The sequence below is a fragment of the Bubalus bubalis genome, chromosome 16, assembly GCF_019923935.1.
Source record: "Bubalus bubalis isolate 160015118507 breed Murrah chromosome 16, NDDB_SH_1, whole genome shotgun sequence".
In the NCBI taxonomy this organism is placed as follows: Eukaryota; Metazoa; Chordata; class Mammalia; order Artiodactyla; family Bovidae; genus Bubalus; species Bubalus bubalis.
In genome coordinates, this window is record NC_059172.1 from 29,267,113 (window position 1) to 29,290,217 (window position 23,105).

At 56.7% G+C, this 23,105-nt stretch overlaps 1 protein-coding gene across 4 annotated transcripts; it reads left to right on the forward strand.

Annotated features, from left to right (window-relative positions):
• Positions 1–367: 367 nt before the first annotated feature.
• WNT11 (Wnt family member 11) lies at positions 368–22,148 on the forward strand. 4 transcript variants are annotated; one of them, XM_044929341.1, is made up of 6 exons: positions 368–801; positions 4,583–4,765; positions 12,241–12,476; positions 14,043–14,320; positions 17,154–17,420; positions 21,313–21,488. In XM_044929341.1, exons 2-6 carry the CDS (start codon positions 4,683–4,685, stop codon positions 21,349–21,351), a joined length of 903 nt encoding a protein of 300 aa, XP_044785276.1. In that variant the 5' UTR covers positions 368–801; positions 4,583–4,682; the 3' UTR covers positions 21,352–21,488. The 4 variants fall into 4 exon arrangements, with proteins under 4 accessions (XP_044785276.1, XP_044785274.1, XP_025122171.1 ...); XM_044929339.2 differs by having other exon boundaries at positions 390–801; positions 17,154–17,446; positions 21,313–22,148; XM_025266386.3 differs by lacking the exon at positions 368–801 and adding an exon at positions 1,337–1,676 and having other exon boundaries at positions 17,154–17,446; positions 21,313–22,148.
• Positions 22,149–23,105: the final 957 nt, after the last annotated feature.

The following is a 23,105-nucleotide window of genomic DNA, read 5'->3' on the forward strand; positions in this document are numbered from 1 at the left end:
CGCCTCGCACGCAGCACACAGCCCTCGCACCTCTTTTCTTTGCTGAGAGTTCCCAGAACTGGAGCAGAGGAGGTCTGGAGAGGTGAACTGGAGAAGCTGGTCCTGGGATGCCAGGGCAGCTCTCCTGACCCACAACGCTTATAGTAATGGACCTTCAACACCAACTCGTACTGACACCCGGGCTCCGCACTCAGACCTAAGTCTGACTTCCCTCTGAGCCGTGGCTTCCTCTTCTGCCTAACCAGACAGGGTGGAGGATCCAAACAGGGCTTGCTGTCAGGTTTAGAAATCAGCCCTACCTGGGCCCCAAGCGCCCTGGGCACGCAGTAGGCTCACAGCCCGTACGCTCAGTACACACCAGCTAGAGTTATAATTAGTAAGTCTCTTCTTTGCAGCTCAACAGGGTGAGACGTCCTCTCGTGCCGCTGGCGCCGCGGGTCCGTGGCATCCGCGGGGACCCCGCCCCCGCCCCCCGCGCGCGCGGCCCGAGCCACCCGGTGGGGTTTCTGCGCGCTGACGTGGGCGGATCAAAGCAGCTGCCGGCTCCTTATAAAGCAGTTCGGGCTGCCCGCGCCCGGAGATCGTGCCGGGTGAGGAGCAGAACTCGCGCGAGTCAGCGAGCGCCCTCCAGTCCCCGAGGGACCCCAGCCGGCCGCGGCTCGCCAGGATCCCGGGCGTCCTTTCCAGGCAGCTCTCGAAGAGGACGCCCTCGCCGCCTGCCCAGCCGGGAGAGCGCTCGGGTCCTCCAGGGGCCGCGCTCGCAGCTCCCCGGCCCGCCCGGCCAGGCGAGCGCCCCAGGAGGTGAGCCGTGGCCGCGGGCAGAGGGCGGGCTCTCAGCCGAGACCTGCCAGAGCGGGGGGCGGGGGTGGGGGACCCCGTTGGGCACCCGCTCCCGGGCAAGCAAAGCCAGTCCTCCTCCGTAACTCTGTTCCTTGGCTCTCCCAAGCAGTCCCTTCGCTGAGAGCAACCGCTGGGGCCTCGGGGCGCGGGCTCTAAGCGGATGAGAGGTAGAGATGGGCTGTACAGACCCCGCGGCCCGCCTCAAGCCTTCCAGTCCCGGTCCCACCCCCCCCCCCCCATTCGACCCTCTCCCTCCGAGTCAGCCCACGGATGAGGTCATGCCCGAGCCATCCCGGGGGTGGGGGACTTGGATCCAGCGGCAGAGGGTGTGTGTGGTGGGGCGGGAGAGGGTGGCAAAAGGCGGAGAACGACTGCAGCTCCTACTAAATTGGGGGGCGGGGGCGGACGCCTTGCTTTGAGACCTGCTTCCAGAAGCGGCAGGGTGGGGGTAGGGGGAGGGGTGAGAATCGAGAGTTTGTTTACAGACCTGAGCTCCAGGCTGGGGGAGGTAGGGAGGAAGAAAGTCCCGTCCGGGCCCCGAGGCACCTCTGGAACAGCCGCGAACATCTGGCTGAGCTCGCGCACGGGTCCCACACCTCCCACCTCCCAGAGCTTAGGTACCTCCAAGACCCTCACGGTCCTTAGGCGCTCGAGGTCTGGCTTAGAGGGGATAGTGGGAGGAACCCCGAGTTCCCCCACCCCACCCTTCCCAATTCCAAACTAACCCGTTTCGCGGGTCACCCGGCGCATCGTCAGCAGCCCAGCAGACACATCTAGGAAGACTCGCGGCCAGAGTCAAAGCCGTGTTGAGGGCCTCGCCTGGCTCGGCTCTGCAGGTAACCTTGAAGCAGTCGCTCGGCGTCACCGGTTCTCTAGGTCGGCTCTGTAAGCTGCGCACCTCCTGGCTTCGGGCCGGGCCCGAGGCGACCTTCTGCGCGGCGTGGACACAGCGCGAGCGCCGGGTGCGGGTTCCCGGCCTGGCCAGCGCTCACGCGGGAAGGGGGTGTTTGGTGTGCGCCCGTCGACTCTGGCTCAGAGGGGCAGCCTCGCAGGCAGCGGGGTTTCCAGGGCCTTCCAGAGCCTAAGCCTTATAACCACCTGTTGGAGCGGGCCTGCGGCTACGCTTGCGGTGCCCACCGTGTGCACAGCCGGGAAGGTTTCAGCTCTTGCCCGCTGCAAGCCGGGAAGCTTGAGCCTTCTGCCCAGCGGGAGGAGGAAGGGACCGCTTGTCTCTCCAGAGACACTGTGCTTTGATGAGGGTCCACTACACGCCTGATCCCAAGGGAGGTTCCGAGCCGGGCCTGAAGCAAGAGGTCGGGCAGTCCGGGGCGGACCGCGGCAAGTGGAGGGTCTTATAGAAGGACCAGATCTGAGAGGGCACTTAGTTTCCTCTTCACCGCATGCCCGGAGCGGGATACCGGGGCCCAGGAAGAGAAGGGGACTTGCCCAAGGTCCCAGGGCACCGGGAGGCTGCTGCCTAGCCCACCTCGAACCCGGGTTTAGCGCCCCCTGGCGGGCTGGGGGCTCCGGGAGGAGCGTGCTCCCTGACCCTCCAGGCGCAGGCTGAGGGTGACCCAGCGGCCCTCGCGGCTGTCCTAGACACTCTGACAGTGGACAGGAATAATCTGCCAGGACCCAGAGGCCCAGACCGGGAGCCGCCTCCCCCAGCGACGTGCCAGGGCAGCGAAGGGAGAAGCCCAGGACCACCGGGGCTGCTCCGAAATAGCCAGGGATAGCTTGGAGGCCTGGGTCCCGGTGCGCACTCGCGCGGCCCCCTTCTCTCTCTCTGCGCGTTGGGCTGGACGCGGATCCCCTGCGGTGAGTCCGCGCTCTTCTCTATCCGCGTGCAGCCCTTCCTTCTTCCTACCCTGGAATGCTGGGCGCCTTAGGGGGCAGCCCACACTTTGGAAGGGGGTGGGGGCGAGGAGGGACAGTGACCAAAGTTTTAGATCTCTTCCCCGCCGCCCCCTCCCGGCATATCCAGCCGGTATTTTTCTCGTTCTCAGGAGCGTGTGGGAAGAGGGGGCTCAGTTAGACTTAAGACCCCAGCTGAAACACCACTCCTGCTTCCCCGCCCCCAGTGCCTTAGAGCGAGCACCACTAGCTTGGGAGAACTCTGCGGAGGAGAAAGAACATGTAATTCAGAGGTTTCTCCCTGCCTTGCTCTGGGTCATGCAGCAAGGTCCCAGAAAACAGTGGGTTTTAAAATATGTGTCTGTGCGTGTGTGTGCTCTTAAGGCGCACACGTACATGCACACACTACACAGGTAGGTGTAATACTGGGAACTTAGGGAGAGGGGGCTCAAAATACCTGCAGACTACGGGAGACTGGAAAGACCTCAGGAGATGCGTGAAGTCCAGGCCCTCGTTTTTATAGACTGGGAAGCTGAGGCTGGGGTGGTGGAAGGTCCAAGGTCAGACAGTCAGATGAGAACACCTCTTTTCGGGTCAAGCGCCCCCCACTAAGGCGCCTCCTTTTTCCAACTCCCCAAACCCTTTGGGAAGAAATCCCTTTGTCTGCTCCTCCCCAGGGAGGAGGGCCTGGGACTGTGTTTGTCTCCGGACTAACGCCAGGTGTTGGTAAATTTGGGAGAAGCTGGGAATGGAGTTAATGAGGTGAGAATGAAGAAGCGGGGCAGGGGAAGAAGAAATAGAGAAAAGGCGGAGAAAGCGACTCTGCGGCCTGCGGGCGGGGTAAGGGTACTCCGCGGCCCAGGACGCCGCCTGGCGGCCAGAGGCGGCATCCCGCCGGCCCCGTGAGCTTCCCGGCTTAGCCAAGGCCAGGCTGCCCCGCCTCCGATCCGGCCTGGGCACCATCCGACCCTCCAAGAGGGCACCGCTGGAGGAACTAGGAATCTCAGGACCCTGAGTAGCCCTCACTGCACAAAGACTTTTGCCATCCCCTTTTTCATCCTACCCGTCACAGCCCGAGAAACTGATGCCCCAGAGCAAGCCCCCGTTTTCCTTGTCTTCTCACGGTCCATGATCTCACCCGACAGTGCGTAGATGTGATCGTAGAAGACTGCCGCACGTTGGCTGAACAATCCCATTTCACATCTCCAGGCCTCAGTTTTCTCATCTGTGAGACAGGGGCAGTGATAGTACCATCTCCCAGGGTTGCTGGGAGGAAAAAAAAAATCGTTCGCGTTAGTGATGTTCTTTTTAAAAGGTGAATTGTGTCATAATCACAGTTTGAATAACAACTGTGGTCCCAGTTTACAGAAGGGGTATAAACCGAGCCCCAGCGAGGAAGGAGAATGCCCAAGCCGGCAATAACTAACAATATTGCGGCGATGAGAAACCAGATCCTGGGCGCGGAATCTGCTCTTCCCATTGCCCGCCTTCAGCTTCTGCCCTCGACACCTTCCGTCGCTCTCTAGGGCGGTGTGCTTGTCCCTCTGCTTAGCTTCTCTCAGCTTCGCTCTCTGAGGTTCTCGCTCCCTCTCGCTGTCTCTCCGCCTGGTCTCTCCTGAGTCTTTGATCCTGTCGCCCTTTCTCTTCTCGCCGCGGGCGTCTCTAGGTGGACACGCCCTCGGCCGCGCTCCCGCGGCACCTAATTTGAGCCAGACGCCGGCAGCGTCCGGGACTATGTTGGGCTGGAGGCGACGCCCGCCGCGCGCCCGGCCTTCCCGGGCCCCAACCCCTCCTTTGTAATTTGAATAAAACGCCCCCACCCCTCACGCCCGTGGCCCCCGCCCCACGCGCCGCCTTAACCCACAGCCTCCGCTCTCCCCGACTGCAGGCGGCCTGCGCGCAGGACGAGCGACGGCGGCCGGCAGCGCGGCTGGACTTCGGCGCGGCTTCCCCAGGGTGAGACCCCCCTGCGCGCCCGCCGCGCGAGGATGAGGGCGCGGCCGCAGGTCTGCCAGGCGCTGCTCTTCGCCCTGGCGCTCCAGACCGGCGTGTGCTATGGCATCAAGTGGCTGTAAGTAGGGGATCCGCGTCTACGCAGATGGGCCCCCGAGGGCGGGGGAGGCGGAGAGCGTTAAGGGGCCCCCTGGATCGGGCCAGCGTACCCAAGACCGGGGAGCAGAAGTAGCCTAGGGGCTGTGGGCGAGTCACCCTTCTCAAGCCTCCTTTTCCTCCTCTGTCAAATATTGTCCTTACCTGAGGGAGGAGCGAGACAGGGCGTGGAAGACGACGGAATTGCTCTGTCCTGTGCAGCTGAGAGTTACGCAAGACCTCCACCAGGACAGATGGAAAGAGTCGTAAGGGTCTGTGCCCTGCACACAAGGCCTGCTGAATATTACGTTCCTTGTCCGTCTCCTGACCCTAGCTGGAGGTCCTCAAACAGTTTAGACTGCCCCACCTGCGTGACCTTGGGGAAGTGTCTCTCAGCTTCTGGGAGTCTCAGCGTGCTCCTTTGTCAAAGAGCCGGAAAGAGCCTCCGTCTCACTCAGGTCAGATGAGAAGGGGCTCATGAAAGAACCTCCTTAACTGTCAGATGCTCTGCACATGTGAAAGACAGTCCTTTAGACAGAAATTATTAATGGAAGGGTAGGTGGGAGAGAAACTCTCTTCCAGCAGAAGGGAGTGCCTGCTCTGTGCAGGAGGGAGCAGTGAGGGAAGGCAGAGAGGAGTAAAACCCAGCCGCTTCCTGGAGAAGCTGCCCTCTGGTCTGGAAGAGATAAGCCCAGGCTGTAAATAACTTCCAAGTGCTCCAGAAGAGACCAGGGCAGTATTGTGGGACTGAGAGGAGAGGAGCGCACCTGGTAGGGGCATGTATTGGGAAGCCAGGTAGATTTTTCCCGGGTAGTGCTCCTAGGAGGGACCTGAGGAATCTCTGGAAGTTTGGCGGGTCAGGGCAGTGAGAGAAGGGCCCTTTTGGGTGGAGGAACTCCCAGGGTGGTTGAAAAGTTCAGGACGGGACACACTCTATAGATTTCCAGGTCGGGGGCGGGGAGCCATGCAGATAAGACAGGCAGGGGACAGATTATGGAAGTTGGGGAGGGACTGTGAGGAAGGTTCATGGATTAGCTGGAAGACAGGGCGATAGTGGCTGGGCCACCAGCAAACAGTCTTGAGGTCACCAGCCCTGCCTCTTCTGGGGCTGAGTTATCGATTAATTTTCCTCTGGAGAGGGGAACGCCATCTTTTTGCATTTCTTGTTTGCAAGGAGAAGCCTGGGCTCAGCGGCTTCCCAGCCTAGGGTGGGGTGCGTGTGTGTGTAGGGTGGGGGTGGGGGGAACCAGCTTTTCTCAGCTGCTCCTGATTAGTTTTATGAGAAATCAGCCACTTTTCTCCTTCTGCTGGTACCTGGCACTGCCCCAGTTGGTGAGAACCTCTGATCAGGGAGCCCAAGCCCTTCTCGCCCACCACTAACATTGTATAGAAAAGGAAACTGAGGTCCAGAGAAGGAAAGGCATTGTTAAAGGGCACAAGGAGCATCAGAGGCCAAGAACTGGGCTTGCCACTAGCATGTTGTGGGGTACATTGCTATCATTCCCTCCGAGAAATGTGTGACTTGCACGGGCCTCCAAGCTGGCATGTGGCTTGGTAGGGTCTGCAGTAGATGGCTAGTTAAGCCCAACATCCATGCTATCCCCACTGCATAGCCTAGGCTGCCACAAAAAAATGAGTATACATCAGTGTCTGCCTTAAAAGCACTTCCAGCCTCTTGAGGGAAATAGACATATAATGATACAAAGTGGACTTTGGGCTGTGTCCTAGAAGAGGGAGCATGGGAGCCCAGAGGAAGAGTGGTTAGTCCCACGTAAGGGAGGTGACTTTGAGCCAGGCTTCAAAGGATAGATAGGATTTCAATGGCCATGGATGGAATGCAGAGCAGGCATCCTAGGCAGAAGGAACCTCAGGGACAGGACTGTGCGTGTGGGGAAACAGAGAAGCCAGAAATTACAGGAGCTTACCAGTAAATCCCCAGAGCTTTAGACATTTAACTTTGATAACACTCTTGTGAAGTAGGTGACATTCTTATCGCTACCGTTTTACAAATGAGGAAACTAAGGTACAGAGAGGTTAAGGAACTGGCCTAAGGTCACACAGCTAGTTAATTAATGGTGGATGTGGGATCAGAAGCCAGGCAGACAGGCTCCATGAAGCCAAACCTCTTTGATAGTGGTTAAATTGCTGGAGCTGAAGATACAGGAGGAAGCAGGAGAAAGAGTGGAGTTTAAGAATAACAATATGTGTGTATCTGTGTGTGTATATATATGGCCTTGCAGACCATATGGCAAGGCCATATATATATATGGCCTTGGAATATGCCAGGCACTGTTCTACATTCTTGATGTATGTTTCATCTGTCTCCCAACCACCATGTGAAGTGGGTTCGGCCATCTCCCTCATTAAACAGAAGAGGGAGTAGAGGCTCAGCGGGTCTTTAATGAACAGGGTGTCACAGCTAGTAGGCAGCAGGGGCAGAATTTGGACTTAAGCTGCCTGGCTCTGTTTCCTCTTGGTCTCAGAACCACAGGAAAGTTAGGAATAGAGAAGTGTACAGTGGGGATGAAAAGCTGGGGGTCCTGAGGATGTGGCTTTGGAAAGTAAGCTGAAGAGGAGAGGGGAATTTGACATGGGAACTGAAAGCAGACGTGGCTGAATGACCCAGAATGCCTACCGATGGGGACCCAGGACTCAGCCTGAACTTCCTGTGGAGTGGGGGTAAGGGAGAGGGGGTGGAAACACCTGGGGGGGTCCCTCCCCTACTTCCCCTCCCACCCAAGCCAAATGGTGGGAGACTCAGACCAGAGATTGTGGGGAGAACATTCTCTGGCTGTCGTGGGGGCAAAGAGGATGGTTCCAGCCTTCTCTGAGCCTCTGGAGGCAGCCCCAGGGTGGGTGGAGTGGCCCCAGTGAGTCTGCTGCTCATTCTGGGTCAGGCCTTTCGAGGAAGAGTCCGAAGAGACTCAGAAGGACACAGCTGCCGCAGAGAGGCTGGGAGAAGCACTGGACCCGAGTTAGGAGACCTGAGTCCCAGCCTGAACTCTGACAGTTCACTAGCTGTGAGCCAGACCTCAGGCAAATCAATCACTTGAGCCTTTCTGAGCCTCAGTTTCCTCATCTCTACAGTGGCGTGAAAGAGCCCTAGCCTGTGATCTAGGAGTTTTAGCCTGGCTCTGCTTCTGATTCTCTGACTGGCTGCTTGTTGTACAGGTCTGGGCAAGCCCTACCCTTCTCTGGGCCTCAGTGTTCCCACTTGCACAATGGAGCGGGGACACTGAGGCTCGGAGAGGGACGGTGACTTGCCCAAAGTTGAACGTTAGATGAGCAGCTGAGCTGGAGCTGAAACCCAGGTCTCTGCGCCCCTCACCACCACCCCACCATTCCCAGGAGAGCCCCAACTCCTGAATGAGGAGACCTCAGCCATCCCACGGCCCCCTTGGCATAGGCCTCGCCTGTGAACTCTCTGTCCCCTCCTGTCCTCTCTTCCACCTTCTCCCCCATGCACCCACCCCCAGATAAACCAAAATGTTTTCAATTAGGGGTCTGCTGCAGTGAGGCAAGCCGGACGAGATGTCCAGACGGGTAACTCCCCCACCTCCCACCCTAATCCTTGATTACCTCCCCAAGGGGGCCTTAGTTAGAAACGGTCATTACCACTAATTACCAGATGACCGCATCGCCCTCCTCTGGAGTGGAATCCGCTGCCTCCCGTCTCCTGATCTCCCTGTCTGCACGCTTCTGTGAGCCGGCCTCTCCCAGTGCGCTGCAGCTGGCCGCTCTGTCCCGACTGCGCTCTCCGCAGCCCCGTGCCCACCCAGCACCTCCAAGATGGTTCCCATTTGTCCTCCACCCTCCTGGGAAGGCTGAGACTCATTGTCCACACTGGATTCCCCTCATGGAACCTCTCTCACCACCAGCTGGGGAGGTGGATGCTTGATGACTTCGGAGATGGACAGAATGACCCAGAGTAGCTGATCCAGACCCCAGGAGTCCAGAGAACCCCTCCCGGGAGCCGCAGTGCCCGGTGCTCAGGAGTTACCTGAACTGAGCTCCCCAGGAAAAGTCTGAGCTTACGTTATCCACTTTCTGAGCAGGAGCCCAGGGAAAGGACCTGGAAGACAGCCACCCTGCATCGTGCCTGCTGTATGCCCAGTACCGTGCCGGGTGTTTTCTCATATACCTCCTGTAATCGTTCCTGTTGTGAAACAGAAGACTGGCTCAGAGGGGAAGGATGGAAGCTGGGCAAGGGTGATGGGCAGAGTGGGCTCAGGGCAGGCTGAGTGTGGACAGACCCCAGCCCAGTAGAAAGGGAACCCAGGAAGGTGGCATCCGGAGGAGGCCGAGCACCCAGGCATTGGACCGCCTCAGTGTCCTCCTCTGATTAAAGTGGGTATATTCTCCCAGGCCTTCCGAGACATCGAGAGAATGGGATGAAATGAGAGGCTCTGTCAACTGGGGACTGCTGTGTCCATCTGGGGCAGTGGGTCCATATGCATGGACAGTGTTTGCCAGGTGGAGGCAGAGAGGTTTTAACAACCAAGAAACAGGCTGGGGTGGGGGGTTATACTGCCCCTGTGTGGCCCCCCCTCACCATTACGGGCTGCAGGAATTCAGGCAGCAGGTTCCCCAGGTATCCCGGCATTGGCAGGATCAAGCAATCAGGCCTGAGGTCTGCACCAGATACACCAGCTTTCTCGGCTCACGCCTTGTGGAGGGGTGGGCCAGGGATGGCAGTGAGGGAGAAGCCCAAGTCACCCACAGTCAATCTCAGACAGGCTGGGTTGTGCCACCCCAGTGTGGCCCCCAGGCTGTGCTCACTTGCCCTGGCTCTGCTTCCCAGGCCTCTGGGAAGATTTCTATATTTTGGAGTTGTAGGAGCATGTCAGAGAGAGGCAGGAGGAAGCCAACTAACCTATTAGTACCTGTAAGCACATATCATTTCACTTGGCCCCTGCAAGGCCTCCAGGAATCCCCATTATGTGGTTGATGCTCAGACAGTGGCAGCAATTTACCCAAGACTGCACAGCACGTAGAGGCCGGAGCTTGAGTCCCAACCCGGGTCTCCTGACTCCCTCTGGTCCAAGATTTAAGTGGCAACAAGTGAGGAATTCCATATATGAATACTCCAAATGCTTTCCAGCCATTATCACATTTAAATCTTAACCATAATCCTTGGAAGTAGAATTTATCACTTTCTTATAACAAATGAAGACCATGAGGCCCAGAGAGGTTAAGTAACTTACCCAGGTCACACAGCTGTTGCCCAAAGCCTGAGCTCTTGCCTGGGCCAGTCTATGAGCTGGAACATCTAGGTTGCTTTATAACTAGTGATAGGTCTGTGCAGCTGTCTGTTGAGGGGCTCCTTGAGGAAAGGATCTACATCCTTCATTACCAAATGAGTCTGGGAAGAGTTGGTGCTTAGTAAATATTTCTCCCACAAACAGATCAAGTTCATTTTTTCATTTAGGTACAGGAACAGGGGAAGGGCATTCCTGGCACCAGCAAAAGTCTGGGCACAGGCATGGTGTCAGGGTAGTCCCTGGCAGAGAAGCTAGGAGTCTGGTATAGTGGATATTTCAGTATGTGGGGGGAAAGGACAAGAGGCTGGAGAGCACTGGGGTGGTGGCAGGCTTGCCACCTGAGGGGCTGTGAAGTCAGAGGGGAGCCCTTGACCTTGACTAAGTGAGTGCAAGAGGCTGAGGTAGGAAGAGGCCACCAATGCAGTAATGTGGTAGATTTCATCACAGGGCACTGACCATGGTGTGTCAGCCCTGGGCAGAGCATGTGACACTCATGGAGTTAATCCCCCAGACAGTACTGGGAGGGGAGAGGTTACTTGCCTTGCTCAAGGTCATGGGGGAGTGCGGGTGACGGAGGCGGAGGTGACAGGGCCAAGAGTCTGCCTAGGCCTGTGCTGTTCTTTGGCACTGGACTGCCTCCCTTGGGATCTCAGGCCAGGGGCTCAGGAATCCAGGCCTTGCCAGGTCTCAGGCCTGACCCTGGATGAGGTCTGCCATGGTCCCAGCAAGTGGGACGCACAGCACGCAGGCCTGAAGGCTGGCCCCTGCTTTCCCCTTGTCCTTCCAAGGTCTCTGCTGGATTTCTGAGAACCAGCTGGCCCTAGGGTAGGGACCAGGTCTATGTGGAACTCTTTAAGACTGTGGGGTCCCTCTAGCCTCCACTTAGAGGAGGTGCAGCCTGATGCAATCTGCTCCTGAGAGAAGGCCTGGGAAGAAGGCGAATCCAGGATGGTCCCCTGGGCCTAAAGTCTTAGAATTTCAGTGCCCAGAGCCGGGATCTGGGAAGCTCAGAGGTCCTATAGCATCATCAGGGTTCATAGAGAACCTCCTAGGCCAGCATTCCCAAAGCATGGATGAGGTTAGGACTCCTCAAATAAAGGGTTTTGTGCTTAGCAGAGTTGGAAGTTACAAACCAAGCCTATTGCTTTGCTGCAGGACTTCTCAGGGTCTTTAAAATGGAAATATGCATTATTATTCTTCAAGAGGGGATATAGTATATCACATCCCTAAAATGTGCTTGACCATGGATCCGCTTTTTCAGAGTGTCTCACTGGAGCCTGCTCTGGGGAATACAGTTTACAGGTACAGACACTGAGACCCAGAGAGGACAGTGATTTATCTAAAGTCACACAGCAAGTTAATGGCTGTGTGCTTAGTCCCTCAGTCGTGTCCAGCTCTTTGCGACCCCATGGACTGTAGCCTGCCAGGGGATTCTGGCAGGAGGAGTCTGTCCATGGGGATTCTACAGGCAAGAATACTGGAGTGGGTTGCCATGCCCTTCTCCAGGGGATCTTCCCAACCCAGGGATTGAACCCGGGTCTCCTGCATTGCAGGTGGATTCTTTACTATCTGAGCCACCAGGGAAGCCCAAGTTAATGGCTAAATCCCATTTATCACAAAATTGAGTGGCTTTAATCATTTCATAAATCCCTTGCATGTATGTGGGATTTTTACAGCCTAATTCATGGATTTAATAATTAAATGAAGCCCAAATGGGAAACTCCTAACTCACACTGTGCATCTAGTAAGTGCTCAATTAATAATGTATATTATGCTGATGACTATAATCTAGCACCTAGCATAGTGTCTGGCTCAGTATTGAGTGAATGTTGCATAAAAAATAATAATCCACAGCTGTGTGAGGACTAAATAAGGCAATGGATGTGAATGCTTTGTGAACTAGAAAACTGTTAGTCTAATTATAATAAAGCTTAGTTAGGGTGGGGGGGGTCCTATGTTATGAATGAGGGCCTCCGGCCCAGAAAAGGACAGAGGTGTGCCCAAGGTCACACAAGGGCGGGAGGGAGAGCCATTCCCCTAGTGGGGACAGCAGTGCTTGGCCTCCTGCTTTCCCAGCTCCTCCCAGTAAAGGCTCCAGAGCCACTGAGAGAGGCTGGGGCCATACAGTGGGTGGAGGCAGCAGGGTCCCTCTCGGGCCTGACTTCCTTTTCACTGGCTGCTTTCTGGCCCCGTGCAGGGCCCTGTCCAAGACCCCGGCGGCCCTGGCGCTGAACCAGACGCAGCACTGCAAGCAGCTGGAGGGCCTGGTGTCCGCGCAGGTACAGCTGTGCCGCAGCAACCTGGAGCTCATGCACACCATCGTGCACGCCGCCCGCGAGGTCATGAAGGCCTGCCGCCGGGCCTTCGCCGACATGCGCTGGAACTGCTCCTCCATCGAGCTCGCCCCCAACTATCTGCTCGACCTGGAGAGAGGTAGGGGGCCGGCGGGGCCTGCTAGGGCCTGCGGAATGCGTGCGGGGAGAGGTGGATGAATTCAGGCATAAATATATGTGTGTTTAGATAGGTGGCTGTGTTCATGGATGGATGGATGGAAGCGTGATGGGTGGATGAGTGAATAACTGGATGATGGATGGATCCACGGATGGGTGGGTAGATGAATTAATCATGGCCATGGGTGTTTGGGTGTGAATTGATGAATGGATGAACATACGGGGAGTGCAGGGGAGCCTGGATGACAGTACAAATGCATGCATTCCCCTCAGAGCTGGACAAAGGAATGAATAATGCAGGGAGGCCGGTGGGCAAGGTGGGAGTCTATAACGAGAGTGGAACTGAGCCCACCCTTAGGGCAGACAGGTGTGCCACACGGTAATTCTAGACCAACCCGACTCAAAGTGCTGTGAGAGGCCCAGAGTGATACAGAGATTAAAGAGTATCTGTGTAGAAGACTTTCTGGAGGAGCGGGCATTTGGGATGGATTGGGGTGGGGGTTCCTGTGTATCATAAGGAGGCTTTTGAAAGGCAGGGGATCAGTTCTGTCCCCTGCACAGTGACAGGCCATGTGTGTGCAGCACTTTACAAAGAAAGCCTCCCTTCTTCCTGAACTATCTCAACTCCAGAGCAGGCCTGTGAGGTAGGTATATCATTCCCACTCTACAGTTAAGGACACCAAGGCTTGAGAAGGGCAGTAACTTGCTTGGACCTGAGGCCAGGACCCCACAGCCGAGGCGCGTTGGCTCCATCTTAGTTGCTAAGGCTGCTGTAGCAAAGCCCCACGTTCTGGGGGCTTCTCACAAGGGGAGAATCATCTGCATCTGGAGGCTGGAAGTCCGAAGTCAGAGTCAGGATGTCCGCAGGGCTTCCTCTGAAGGCACAAGGGGGAAGACTCATCCCTGCCTCGCCTTCGCTTCTGGGGACTGCCACAGTCTGTGTGTTCCTTGGCTTGTAGCTGCATCTCTTCCGTCTCTGTCTCGGTCACGTGGCCTCTGCCCTATATGTCTCTGTGTCCAAGATTCCCTCTTCCTCCAAGGACCCCCGTTGTTGTATCCGGGCCCACTCTGATCCGTCTAATGACCTCAGCTCAGTTACACTTGCAAAGACCCCATTTCTGAATAAGGTCATGTTCACAGGTACCAGGGGTCAGGACTTGACCGTATCTTTTTAGGGGACACCTTTCATCCCGCAGCAGGCTGTTTGCTCACCTGTCTTTGAGGAGCTCAGGGACGGGGCCCTCAGTGCCTGAAAGCAGTCCCTGACATGGGGGTGGGGCGTGCAGTGTGCAGGTGCAGTGTGCTGAGCGTGTGAGGGGGTGCCTGTGGGGTTGCTGGCTTTTCGGGCTTCAGAATGAGTGTGCCCGTCAGCTAGTCCATTTGGGGGAGGGTTGAGGGGGACAGTTGAATGGCCCTCGTACCCTCCACCTGCTCCATCCACTCGCCACCCCTGGCCCCATCTGGCCCCAGAGGCAGGTGGGGACCTCAGCCCTGGGCATGGTCCGACGCTTGGGTCGCCCGCCCTGGTTGACCCCGCTCCTCCCCACAGGGACCCGGGAGTCAGCCTTCGTGTATGCGCTGTCGGCGGCCGCCATCAGCCACGCCATCGCCCGGGCCTGCACCTCCGGCGACCTGCCCGGCTGCTCCTGCGGCCCCGTCCCAGGTGAGCCACCCGGGCCCGGGAACCGCTGGGGAGGATGTGCGGACAACCTCAGCTACGGGCTCCTCATGGGGGCCAAGTTTTCCGATGCTCCTATGAAGGTGAAAAAAACAGGATCCCAAGCCAATAAACTGATGCGTCTACACAACAGTGAAGTGGGGAGACAGGTAACCACCCACCCGCCCACCCACCCCAGATGGTTGTGCTTGTGCCAGTTGGCCTGGAAAGGGCCACCCGGTGTGCCCCAGTGGAGGGGGTGGCGGGGGGACGGGCCCTGATACGCCCACACTGATTTGTTCCTGGCCTCCCCTGACTCTTCCCTCTCCGGCTGCTTGGGGCTTGCCTGGCTTCTTCTCCTCCAGGGGGTCCACCGGGGTTTGGGTTGGAGAACGTTGGTGGAGCAGAAGGAGCGCTAAGCTGGGAGTCGAGCTCTAAACCCACTGTGTGACACTGGGCGAGTCACTTCCTCTCTGCCCTCAGTTGTTCCCGGCTATAAAATGGGATGGGTGGGTGCTCTCTGGTCCTCATTGTCACATTTCCTCAGACTCCTCCTCTGGGGCTCTGGGCCAAGGCTGGGCATGAGAGGAAGCATGGAGTGGGCCGTGGGCCGTGGAGAGCTAAGGGTCGTCTCCTTGGCTCTAATGGGAACTCTCTCCCAGATCAAAACCCCACCCTAGTCTCCAAAACATGATTCCCCTCCATGTATGCCATTATCAGTGTTGCTTTAACTCCTCACCTCATTGTGCAGAAGGTTGGAATGAGTGCATAAGTGAATGAACGGACCTTTTTAACAAACCTGATCCTAATCTGCGTGCCAGACACTGTGGTGGGTGCTTGCTTAGCTTTCTCTTCCGTGGTCCATGAAACCACACTGTGAAGGGGCGCTATTACCCGCCTTACAGATGGGGAGCTGACCCCGGAGGGCAGAGTGTCAGCTGGGGACGAACCTCATGACCTCCGCCCTGCAGCCCCCCTGGGCCCCTTGTGCAGAGGCCCCAAGTGAGGCAGAAGGAGCTCAGGTGGCTTGGCCAAGGACACACAGTGCGATGGAGCCCAGGTCTGTGGGATTCCAAGTCGAAGGTTTCCACGTCCTCACCTTCCTCTCTCTCTCATCTCCCTTGTGTAAGGATTCTAGGACGTCCAGGCCGTCTTTGGACAGCTGGGGAAACAGGTCAAGTCACCCTGTGGTCTGTAGCAGAGTCTGGCTAGGGACCAAGAACTTCTGCCTCCGAACCCTGCGGGCCTGCTCCCCGCAACCCTTGGAAACCCACTGGGAGCCCTTCACCATCCTCCTGCCCAAGAACCCAGCCCCACTCCTGCCCACGGCCAGGCCCCAGCCTCATGGTGCCACGTTCACGCTTCACTGGCAGCCATCCCATCCCGTAGTGCAGTCCACTCAGGGTCCTCAGCTTTGGGGGCATCTCACGTTTGTCCCATTGGAGAAGAAAATGGCAACCCACTCCAGTGTTCTTGCCTGGAGAATCCCAGGGACGGGGGAGCCTGGTGGGCTGCCGTCTCTGGGGTCGCACAGTCGGACACGACTGAAGCGACTTGGCAGCAGCAGCAGCAGCATGCCTGCCCCTGGGCCCTGATGCCTTGGAGCTGGCCTCCCTGGGGCCATTCACAGGGGCCCAGGAGGGTCAGTGACAGCACGCCCTGCCCTGGCACCGAGGCCTTGGGAAGCCTGGCCCTTCCTGCCCTCTGAGCTGAGTTGCTGAGTGTGGTTCACTTTCCTGGATGACTTAGAAGGACCTCCTGCCCCTGGGAAGCCCCACGTGCCCTGCGGTCAGGTTCACTTAATTGTGTGCTCTCCACAGGCTTTGCTGAGACAGTTCCAGCCTCTAGACCCAAGTGGACTCCCTCATTCCCCACTTACCGGCACTGTGAGGGGTAGGGAACCCTGGGACCTTGACCAGCTTCCTCACTAACTCCTCATGGGATTGCAGCAAGGCTCCCTCCGTGTGCCTCAGTTTCCCCGTACTTCTGATGCACGGACAGGCCCGGGAGACCCCTGACCCTTGCAGTGGAGCCCACAGGGCAGGCGGGAGGGCAGAGGGATCCCAGTCCTCTGTGCAAGGGGGCGGGGCTTAGACTGCAGAACTGGATGACCTGCAGAAGGCGTCCCACTCGCCCCTCAGGTTCGCAGGGAGAAACTGAGGCCTGCGGAAGTCAGTCGCAGAGTCATTTCCAAAGCCACGGCTAGAGTCTCCCCAGGCCCTGAGCCCAACCCTGCCCACCATAATTCTTACTTAGACAGATTTTTCAAAACCAAATATTGATTTAGCTTTAGTAGTTCACAAGATGCTTTCATATATGTCATCTTGTTGAATCCTTTCAACGACTCTATAAGGCAGCGATTACACACCTGCTCAGCGCACATGAAGACAGGTGCTGAGTGATGATGCGGCAACAGGCAGCCGCGGGGAAGGCCAGCCCCTAGCACCCACCTCTTGCTGCTGCTGCTTCTCCTCTCCCTCCCTTCCTTTTCTTCTCCCACTCCCTTTTTTTCAGCAAGCATTTTGTGAGAGAGGAAAAGCAGAGAATGTGAAAAGCCATGGCTTTTGGAATTGCCCTTGGAACTGGGTTCAAATCCCAGCCCGAGATCTCCTAACTGTGTAGCCTTAGGCGGGAGACTCAGCCTCTCTGAGCCTTCATTTTCTCTTTTTAAAATGGAGAAATTAATGGTATCGCCCATGAACGACTTCTGTGCTGACGAAACCATTTGAAGTGGACTAGGTACAGTAGATGTGTGAATGGCACCGTTACCCCTGCGAAAGCCACTCTCTTCCTGCCCCTCCCAGCTGCCCCCCAGGGTTGGAGAAGGAGCTAAGGATCTACCCTGCAGCTTTAGAGCAAAATGCCCTGTCCCTTGTCCCTTGCGGCCCGGGGCAGGCAGTGACTCCCTGAGAACACTGGCAGGCGGAGGGGTGGGGCCGGGGCCCAGGGCAGGCAAGGGAAGGGGCCCCAGCACCCAGCCCAACGCCCTCCCCCTGTCCGCAGGCTCTGCGCGCCTCTCTGGAAATGAAGTGTAAGTGCCATGGGGTATCCGGCTCCTGCTCCATCCGCACCTGCTGGAAGGGGCTGCAGGAGCTTCGGGACGTGGCCGCCGACCTCAAGACCCGCTACCTGTCGGCCACCAAGGTGGTGCACCGACCCATGGGTACCCGCAAGCACTTGGTGCCCAAGGACCTGGACATCCGACCTGTGAAGGACTCGGAGCTCATCTATCTGCAGAGCTCCCCTGACTTCTGCATGAAGAATGAGAAGGTGGGCTCACACGGCACGCAGGACAGGTAAGGGCCTGCTGCCACCCTGGCAGGAAAGGTTCCCAGCTCAGGCCCGGGCACACACGGTTGGTCAGGCTTCAGTTGGCATTTGGGGAATGGAGTCTCTGCCTGGTCGAATGCTGAGTGGAGGTGTGGGGTCTCAGCGGCCCGGAGGAGAGCTCCTGGGAGAGGCTGTTGTGCACCTCACCCACGCAGGCGCTCCTTGGGAATGGAGGCTCGTGAGAGGTCCCTACCTCACCTGCCCCTTAGTGACAGAGACAGATGGGAAGAGACAATGACTATGTGGGAGACAAGGGCTAGGAAAGAGGCTGCCTGACATAAAATAGGTCCTCAGTAGATGTCTGTCAAATGAATACGTGAAGGATCATGTCAGACAACCTGCTGGTTGGACAAATGAGCTGAGCCATGGGGCGGGGGAGGCAGCAGGCAGCCCTGTGGCCACACCCGAAGTCTGCACAGCGTGGAGGCGGGACCAGGGCAGGCACGCTCCAAAGGGGCAGCAGGAGAGTGAGGCCAGCCTGCATTTTGTGGAGAGAGGGTGCTCCCACGTCCCCACCTACATCCACCCCTCCCAGACCCTAGCTCTCTCTTCTAGCCTCTCCCCCGCCTCTCCCTACCCTCATTTCAGAGCCAGGGCTGGGATCCCTATAGCAAGGCCTATCGTAGAGGCTGAAGCTGATCCAGGACGGGAGAGAGGGAGGGAGCCAGTGGGGACAGCAGACCTCCTGGGTGCCAGGAGGGGCTGGTGAGGATTCAGAGGGGCAGCTCTTTCCTGAGGTGGTTCAGGAGGAATCCAATCTTGAAATGCTATAAAGAAATAGTTGTGCAATCAAATACACTGGGAAATTCTCTTTGCAAGGCACGAGAACATATTAAGGGCTCTGAGGAATCCCGCAGTAAAGGATCTGTCTAAGCCTCTGTTTCCCAGAGGTGTTTGGCTGTGGAACTCTTTTATTAAGGAGCCCCTAATAGCATTCCACAAGACGAGTGTTCTTTGGGGTTAAAAGAATATTGAACCAGAGTGAGGGTGTCTGAGAACGTGTCTGGCACATAGTTGGTGCCTGGCCAGCTTTTGCTTCCTCCTCAGCCCACGTTCCTGTCTCTAGGAGAGGGGGGCTTCTTTGGGGGGCTCCCTCCTCACGGGCCAGGGCAGCAGGCTGTAAGAGGAGGCCCAGGCGCCCATCTGGAGGCCAGATTGAGGAGGTCAGGCAGAGTGAAGATGAAACCAGGTCAGGCCAGAGAAACAGGAAGGAGCGGGAGTCTAGGCTGAGGACCCTGGGTGGGTGTGATGAGGATGGGGTAGGGGTAGGATTCTAGAACCCACAGGATCTGGGGGAAGCCCACTGAGGACCCCAGAGCAAAGAGGGGTTCTCCCTGGAACCCTGGGCTGGCTGTGCCTGTGTGTGTCTCAGGAAGGACAGCTCCCATCCTGACGCCACAGCTTTCTAGCAGGGGGACCTGAAGCTCAAGGTCGTCTTCTGTGCCTTGGGGACAGTGCCACACACCTGGAGGGTTGGTGTGATTCGAATCACACAGCCCCTCCATGCTGGGCATGATCAGTGCCCTGGGAAGGGTTTGTGAATGACTGGCTCCCCGGACCCCCTCCCTGAGGCTGCCAGGCCTCTTCCTTCCCAGCTGTTGTGACTCTGTCCCAAGGACTTGTCCCCAGACTGTTGATGAGGAGGCCCCCTCCCACAGCACCAGCAGCCACCTTTGCTTTCTCAGAATGCTATCCCCTCCGCCCCCCTGGTTTCCCGCCATGCTCAGCCCTCAGCCATTCCTCTGAGGATGGGCCTTGGCAGACAGCTGTATGGGTCCGCTTTTTCTGCAGTAACACCACCCCGGTGGCTCACAACCACAGACACTTTTTACATCCATTATGTGAGGCTCTGGCTGGCTGTGGAGGGACATCAAGTGCTCGGATTGTGACAGAGCGAAAACGGGGAGCCCAGAGGGGCCCTGACTCAGCCTGGACAACAAGGAAGGCTTCCTGGAGGAGGGGAAACATGAACTTTACTAGGTTGGGGATTTAGGGGTACAGGGGGTTGGATGGAAATGAGCTTTGTTAACTCTAAAAGGCAGGTGCATAGGTGATACACATAGCTGGGCCCCCTCGCCCGACAAGATGCCCTCCTCAAATCCAGCCTGGTGAACTGAGGCCCCTCAGCAGTCCCTATTCCAGACTCTGAAACCTGCTCTATCCCCAGGCCTCAGCCTCCCCAGCTCCCCATCACAGGCACCATCATAGATCTGAAGCTGGAGGCCAGATTTCAAAAATTGCATGTCAGGGACCCAGAAATAAAATGAAACCCTTTCCACCACCCTTTCTTGGTCTAGAGACCTTCAAGATAAGACTGAGAGGGACTAATGGTGTTGAATGAGTAAAAAAAAAAGCCCCAAAAGGTTAAGTGACTTGCCTGAAGTCACACAGCCAGTGAGCAGAAGAGCTGGGGTTTGAACCCAGGTCTGCTGGCTCTGGGGCATATGTTGTTCTGCTGTTGCTTCCTGTCTCCTCCCTCCTGCCTGGAACTGCATGCAGCCCCCACATGCAAGTCACCATTTCCTCCTGGCTCCCCCTCCAGGAGATCGCTCCTTTCCTCTCCATGGCTCCTTTCTGGCTCAGGCCTCGGCTTCTTTTACTCAGCTGCTGACCAGTCTCCTCCCTGGCCTCCCTGCCTCCAGCCTTGCTACTTCATCCGTCTGTCACTGCCCCCTTACATTAGGTCAGGTGTTTGTTCTCCTTGCCCTCACCACCCTCTGCCCTCCCTTCTATCTGAGATTCCTACTCATCTTTCGTGCAATGGCCTGGGTGACCCCTCCCCCTCCAGGAAGCCTTCCTGAACTCTCACAGACCGGTGCTCACCCTGTGTGATGCTGGGCAAGTCCTCTACCCATTCTGTGTCTCAGTTTCCCCATCATGAAATATGGGGTTGGATTTGGTCATCTCTAGGGCTTACTCACCTAGGACACTCTGGGATTCCTTGATCCACGTGGCTGTGGGCATGCTTCCCATGACAGCACCCCAGCGAAGCCTTAGCCCAGCTAGATGAAAATGCCGACCTGCACAGACATTTCCTCACTAGACAGAAGAACCGATGGCAAGGATATTTGGGATTTATAGTGACCTTCAGTGTCTTCTTTGCCCACATGAGTGATTCATTTCTTCCTGAATCACTTCCAGCCCATGGATTCTCTGCCCCTTAGGGTAGGGAGAATGAATAAGCAGTGGACTTGGTTTCAAAGGACCCCTCAGCTTGAGCCCTGCTTATCCACAAACCCTTGTGGGACCTTGAGCAGGCCTCTGCCCTTTGCTGAGCCTGTTTCCACCTGTAAAGTGGGCATAGCAATTCCACTGACCCAAAGACCCTCCCTGCCTCCAATAAGATAAAATTCTGGAGGGAAGCACCTGATTCAAAGGGGGCAAATCATTGTCAGACCCTCTGTCTCCAAGAAGAGAGTGCCAGATGCTCCCTGTGCCTCACGTCTGATGCCATTTGTTTCCGAATTTATCCTAAGATTCTAAAAGTAAAAACGATCTTTGTATTTGTTAGAATATAAATAAGGATAAAATATGAAGATAGGATTATTAATCGAGACCTTTTCAAGTATTTAGAAGTAGAAGGTCTAGGAAAAGAGACAAAGGAAACAAAACACCCCCCCCCCACTTTAATAAACACCTGTTAGAAATATAGGGAAAAATGAGAAAGACCCCTGGGAAAAAGAATTTATTTTGAATTCCCCAAAGACCAAGACACTATCCAAGGGGGACTGAGGCAGCAGCCATGGTCAGAGGAGGCTGGGGCTGCCTGGCTGGGCGTGGGGGTGGCTGGTGAGGGATGGGGGTGCTCACTGACCTCCCCTTCCGCCTCCAGGCAGTGCAACAAGACATCGCATGGCAGCGACAGCTGTGACCTCATGTGCTGTGGGCGCGGCTACAACCCTTACACAGACCGCGTGGTCGAGCGCTGCCACTGCAAGTACCACTGGTGCTGCTACGTCACCTGCCGCAGGTGCGAGCGCACCGTGGAGCGCTACGTCTGCAAGTGAGGCCGCGCGGCCCTCGGGGACCCCCGGAGCCCAGCCGGGGGGCCGGACACACCCCGTGGATTTTGGCTTCTGAATTCCAGATGCCGATCGTGGAAGGAGGCTTGTGCTTTGCCTCCACTTGGAAGCCGCCAGGAACAGAAGGCTGGGCCATCAGGGAAGGAAAGCCAGGACATCAAAGGAGACCGACAAGATTAAAAATAACCTGGCAGCCCGAGGCCCCGGAGTGCCCACTTGCTGCCTTCCAGGCGGGTCTAAGGAGCCAGGGGCGTGGGTTTGGCAAGACTGGTACGGACTCGATCTTTCGTAGCCAGAGACACCAGCTTCCTGGGAAGTGGGAGGTCAGTCTGTCCTCAACAGAATGTTCTGTAGGCGAAGCCCTCGAGACCCCCGGCCCACCCCAGGGTCTGAGCCTACTGGGCCCACCACATGGAACCACTAGCTTGGGTTGTAAATGTTTTGTTTTGTTTTGTTTTTCTTCCTCTGGTATGTGGGAGCTACAGAAATATTTATAAAACATAGCTTTTTCTTTGGGGTGGCTGGCTTCAATTCCTCTTTATATATTTTATATATATAAATATATATATATGATGATCTATATTTTAAACAAGCTCTTTAAACAGCTGTTTGAAATAAATGCTGAGAAGCCCAGCCCTCCCCTGCAGTTTCTGGCCTTCTCAAGTGAACTCAGAGGATTCTGGGGCTTGTGGCGCGAACTCTCCGGTTTCTAGGCAAGGTGGCGTCTTATTGATGTTTCCCCTCATAGCCCCCCCATCCAGTTCTGGCCCCAATCTCCTTTTAGGATCTCCAGCTCAAGGGCGACGACAGACGTCTTGAAACCCAAACCCAGCTGGCAGTTTCTTTGCTCCTCAGGGACACACAAGCGGGTGCACATAGCCTGGCAGTGGCATCAGACCTGCTAAGTGGCTTCAAGAGAAACCCTATCCAGGCGCTGGGAACACAGACCTAGGGAGGTGGTGGCAGACCCAGACTCCGGCTAGCCCTGGCAGGGTTTCTGTGTGACCACGGGGAAGGCTTTTCCCTCCCTAGCCTCAGTTTTCCCATCTGTAAAGCTGATGGTAGAGATCAAGGTGGTGGTTGGGAAAGGCCCCCAGCTTCATGCCTGGACCAGTGGGCATGGCTGCAGTGGCCGTGATTGGAGTCTTGTCCTGGTTTGAAGGCGGAGCCATCAAGATTTGTCCTTTTCATGGTTGTGGGGCATGAGGGTGAGGAGGACGGAGAAGGACTACAAGTGTTTTGGCCGAGTGCTTGGAAGCATGCTGGGGTGGGGTGGAGAGAGGACTAGGGTTCACACTTGGTGGACTGTGATGTTGGTTGGGTCCAAGTGGAAATACCGGGTAGATGAGCAGATAATCGAGCCTGGGGTTCCAAGGAGAGCCCAGGGGTGAGATGCCCATTTGGTCACTGTCACTAAAAGGCAGCATAGAAAAGCAAAGCGAGTCAAGGCTCGGGCCTGGGACACTTGCGCTTTGGAGGTCAGGGAGATGAAGAGGAAAAGAGGCAAAGAGAGCAAGAGGAAACAGCCAGGGAGATGGAGAATCCCGGGGATCTTAGCTGTTGTCAAGTGAAGATGGGGGCTTGGAGGGGTGAGGGTCTCAGG

What these genes read in the sequence shown, in the direction of transcription:
- WNT11 (XM_044929339.2), top strand. Translation starts at nt 4,683, where the DNA reads ATGAGGGCGCGGCCGCAGGTCTGCCAGGCGCTGCTCTTCGCCCTGGCG. An exon ending in TCTGCTCGACCTGGAGAGAG is followed by an intron (nt 12,477 to 14,042) that starts GTAGGGGGCCGG and finishes TCCTCCCCACAG; the next exon opens with GGACCCGGGAGTCAGCCTTC. An exon ending in TCACACGGCACGCAGGACAG is followed by an intron (nt 17,447 to 21,312) that starts GTAAGGGCCTGC and finishes TTCCGCCTCCAG; the next exon opens with GCAGTGCAACAAGACATCGC.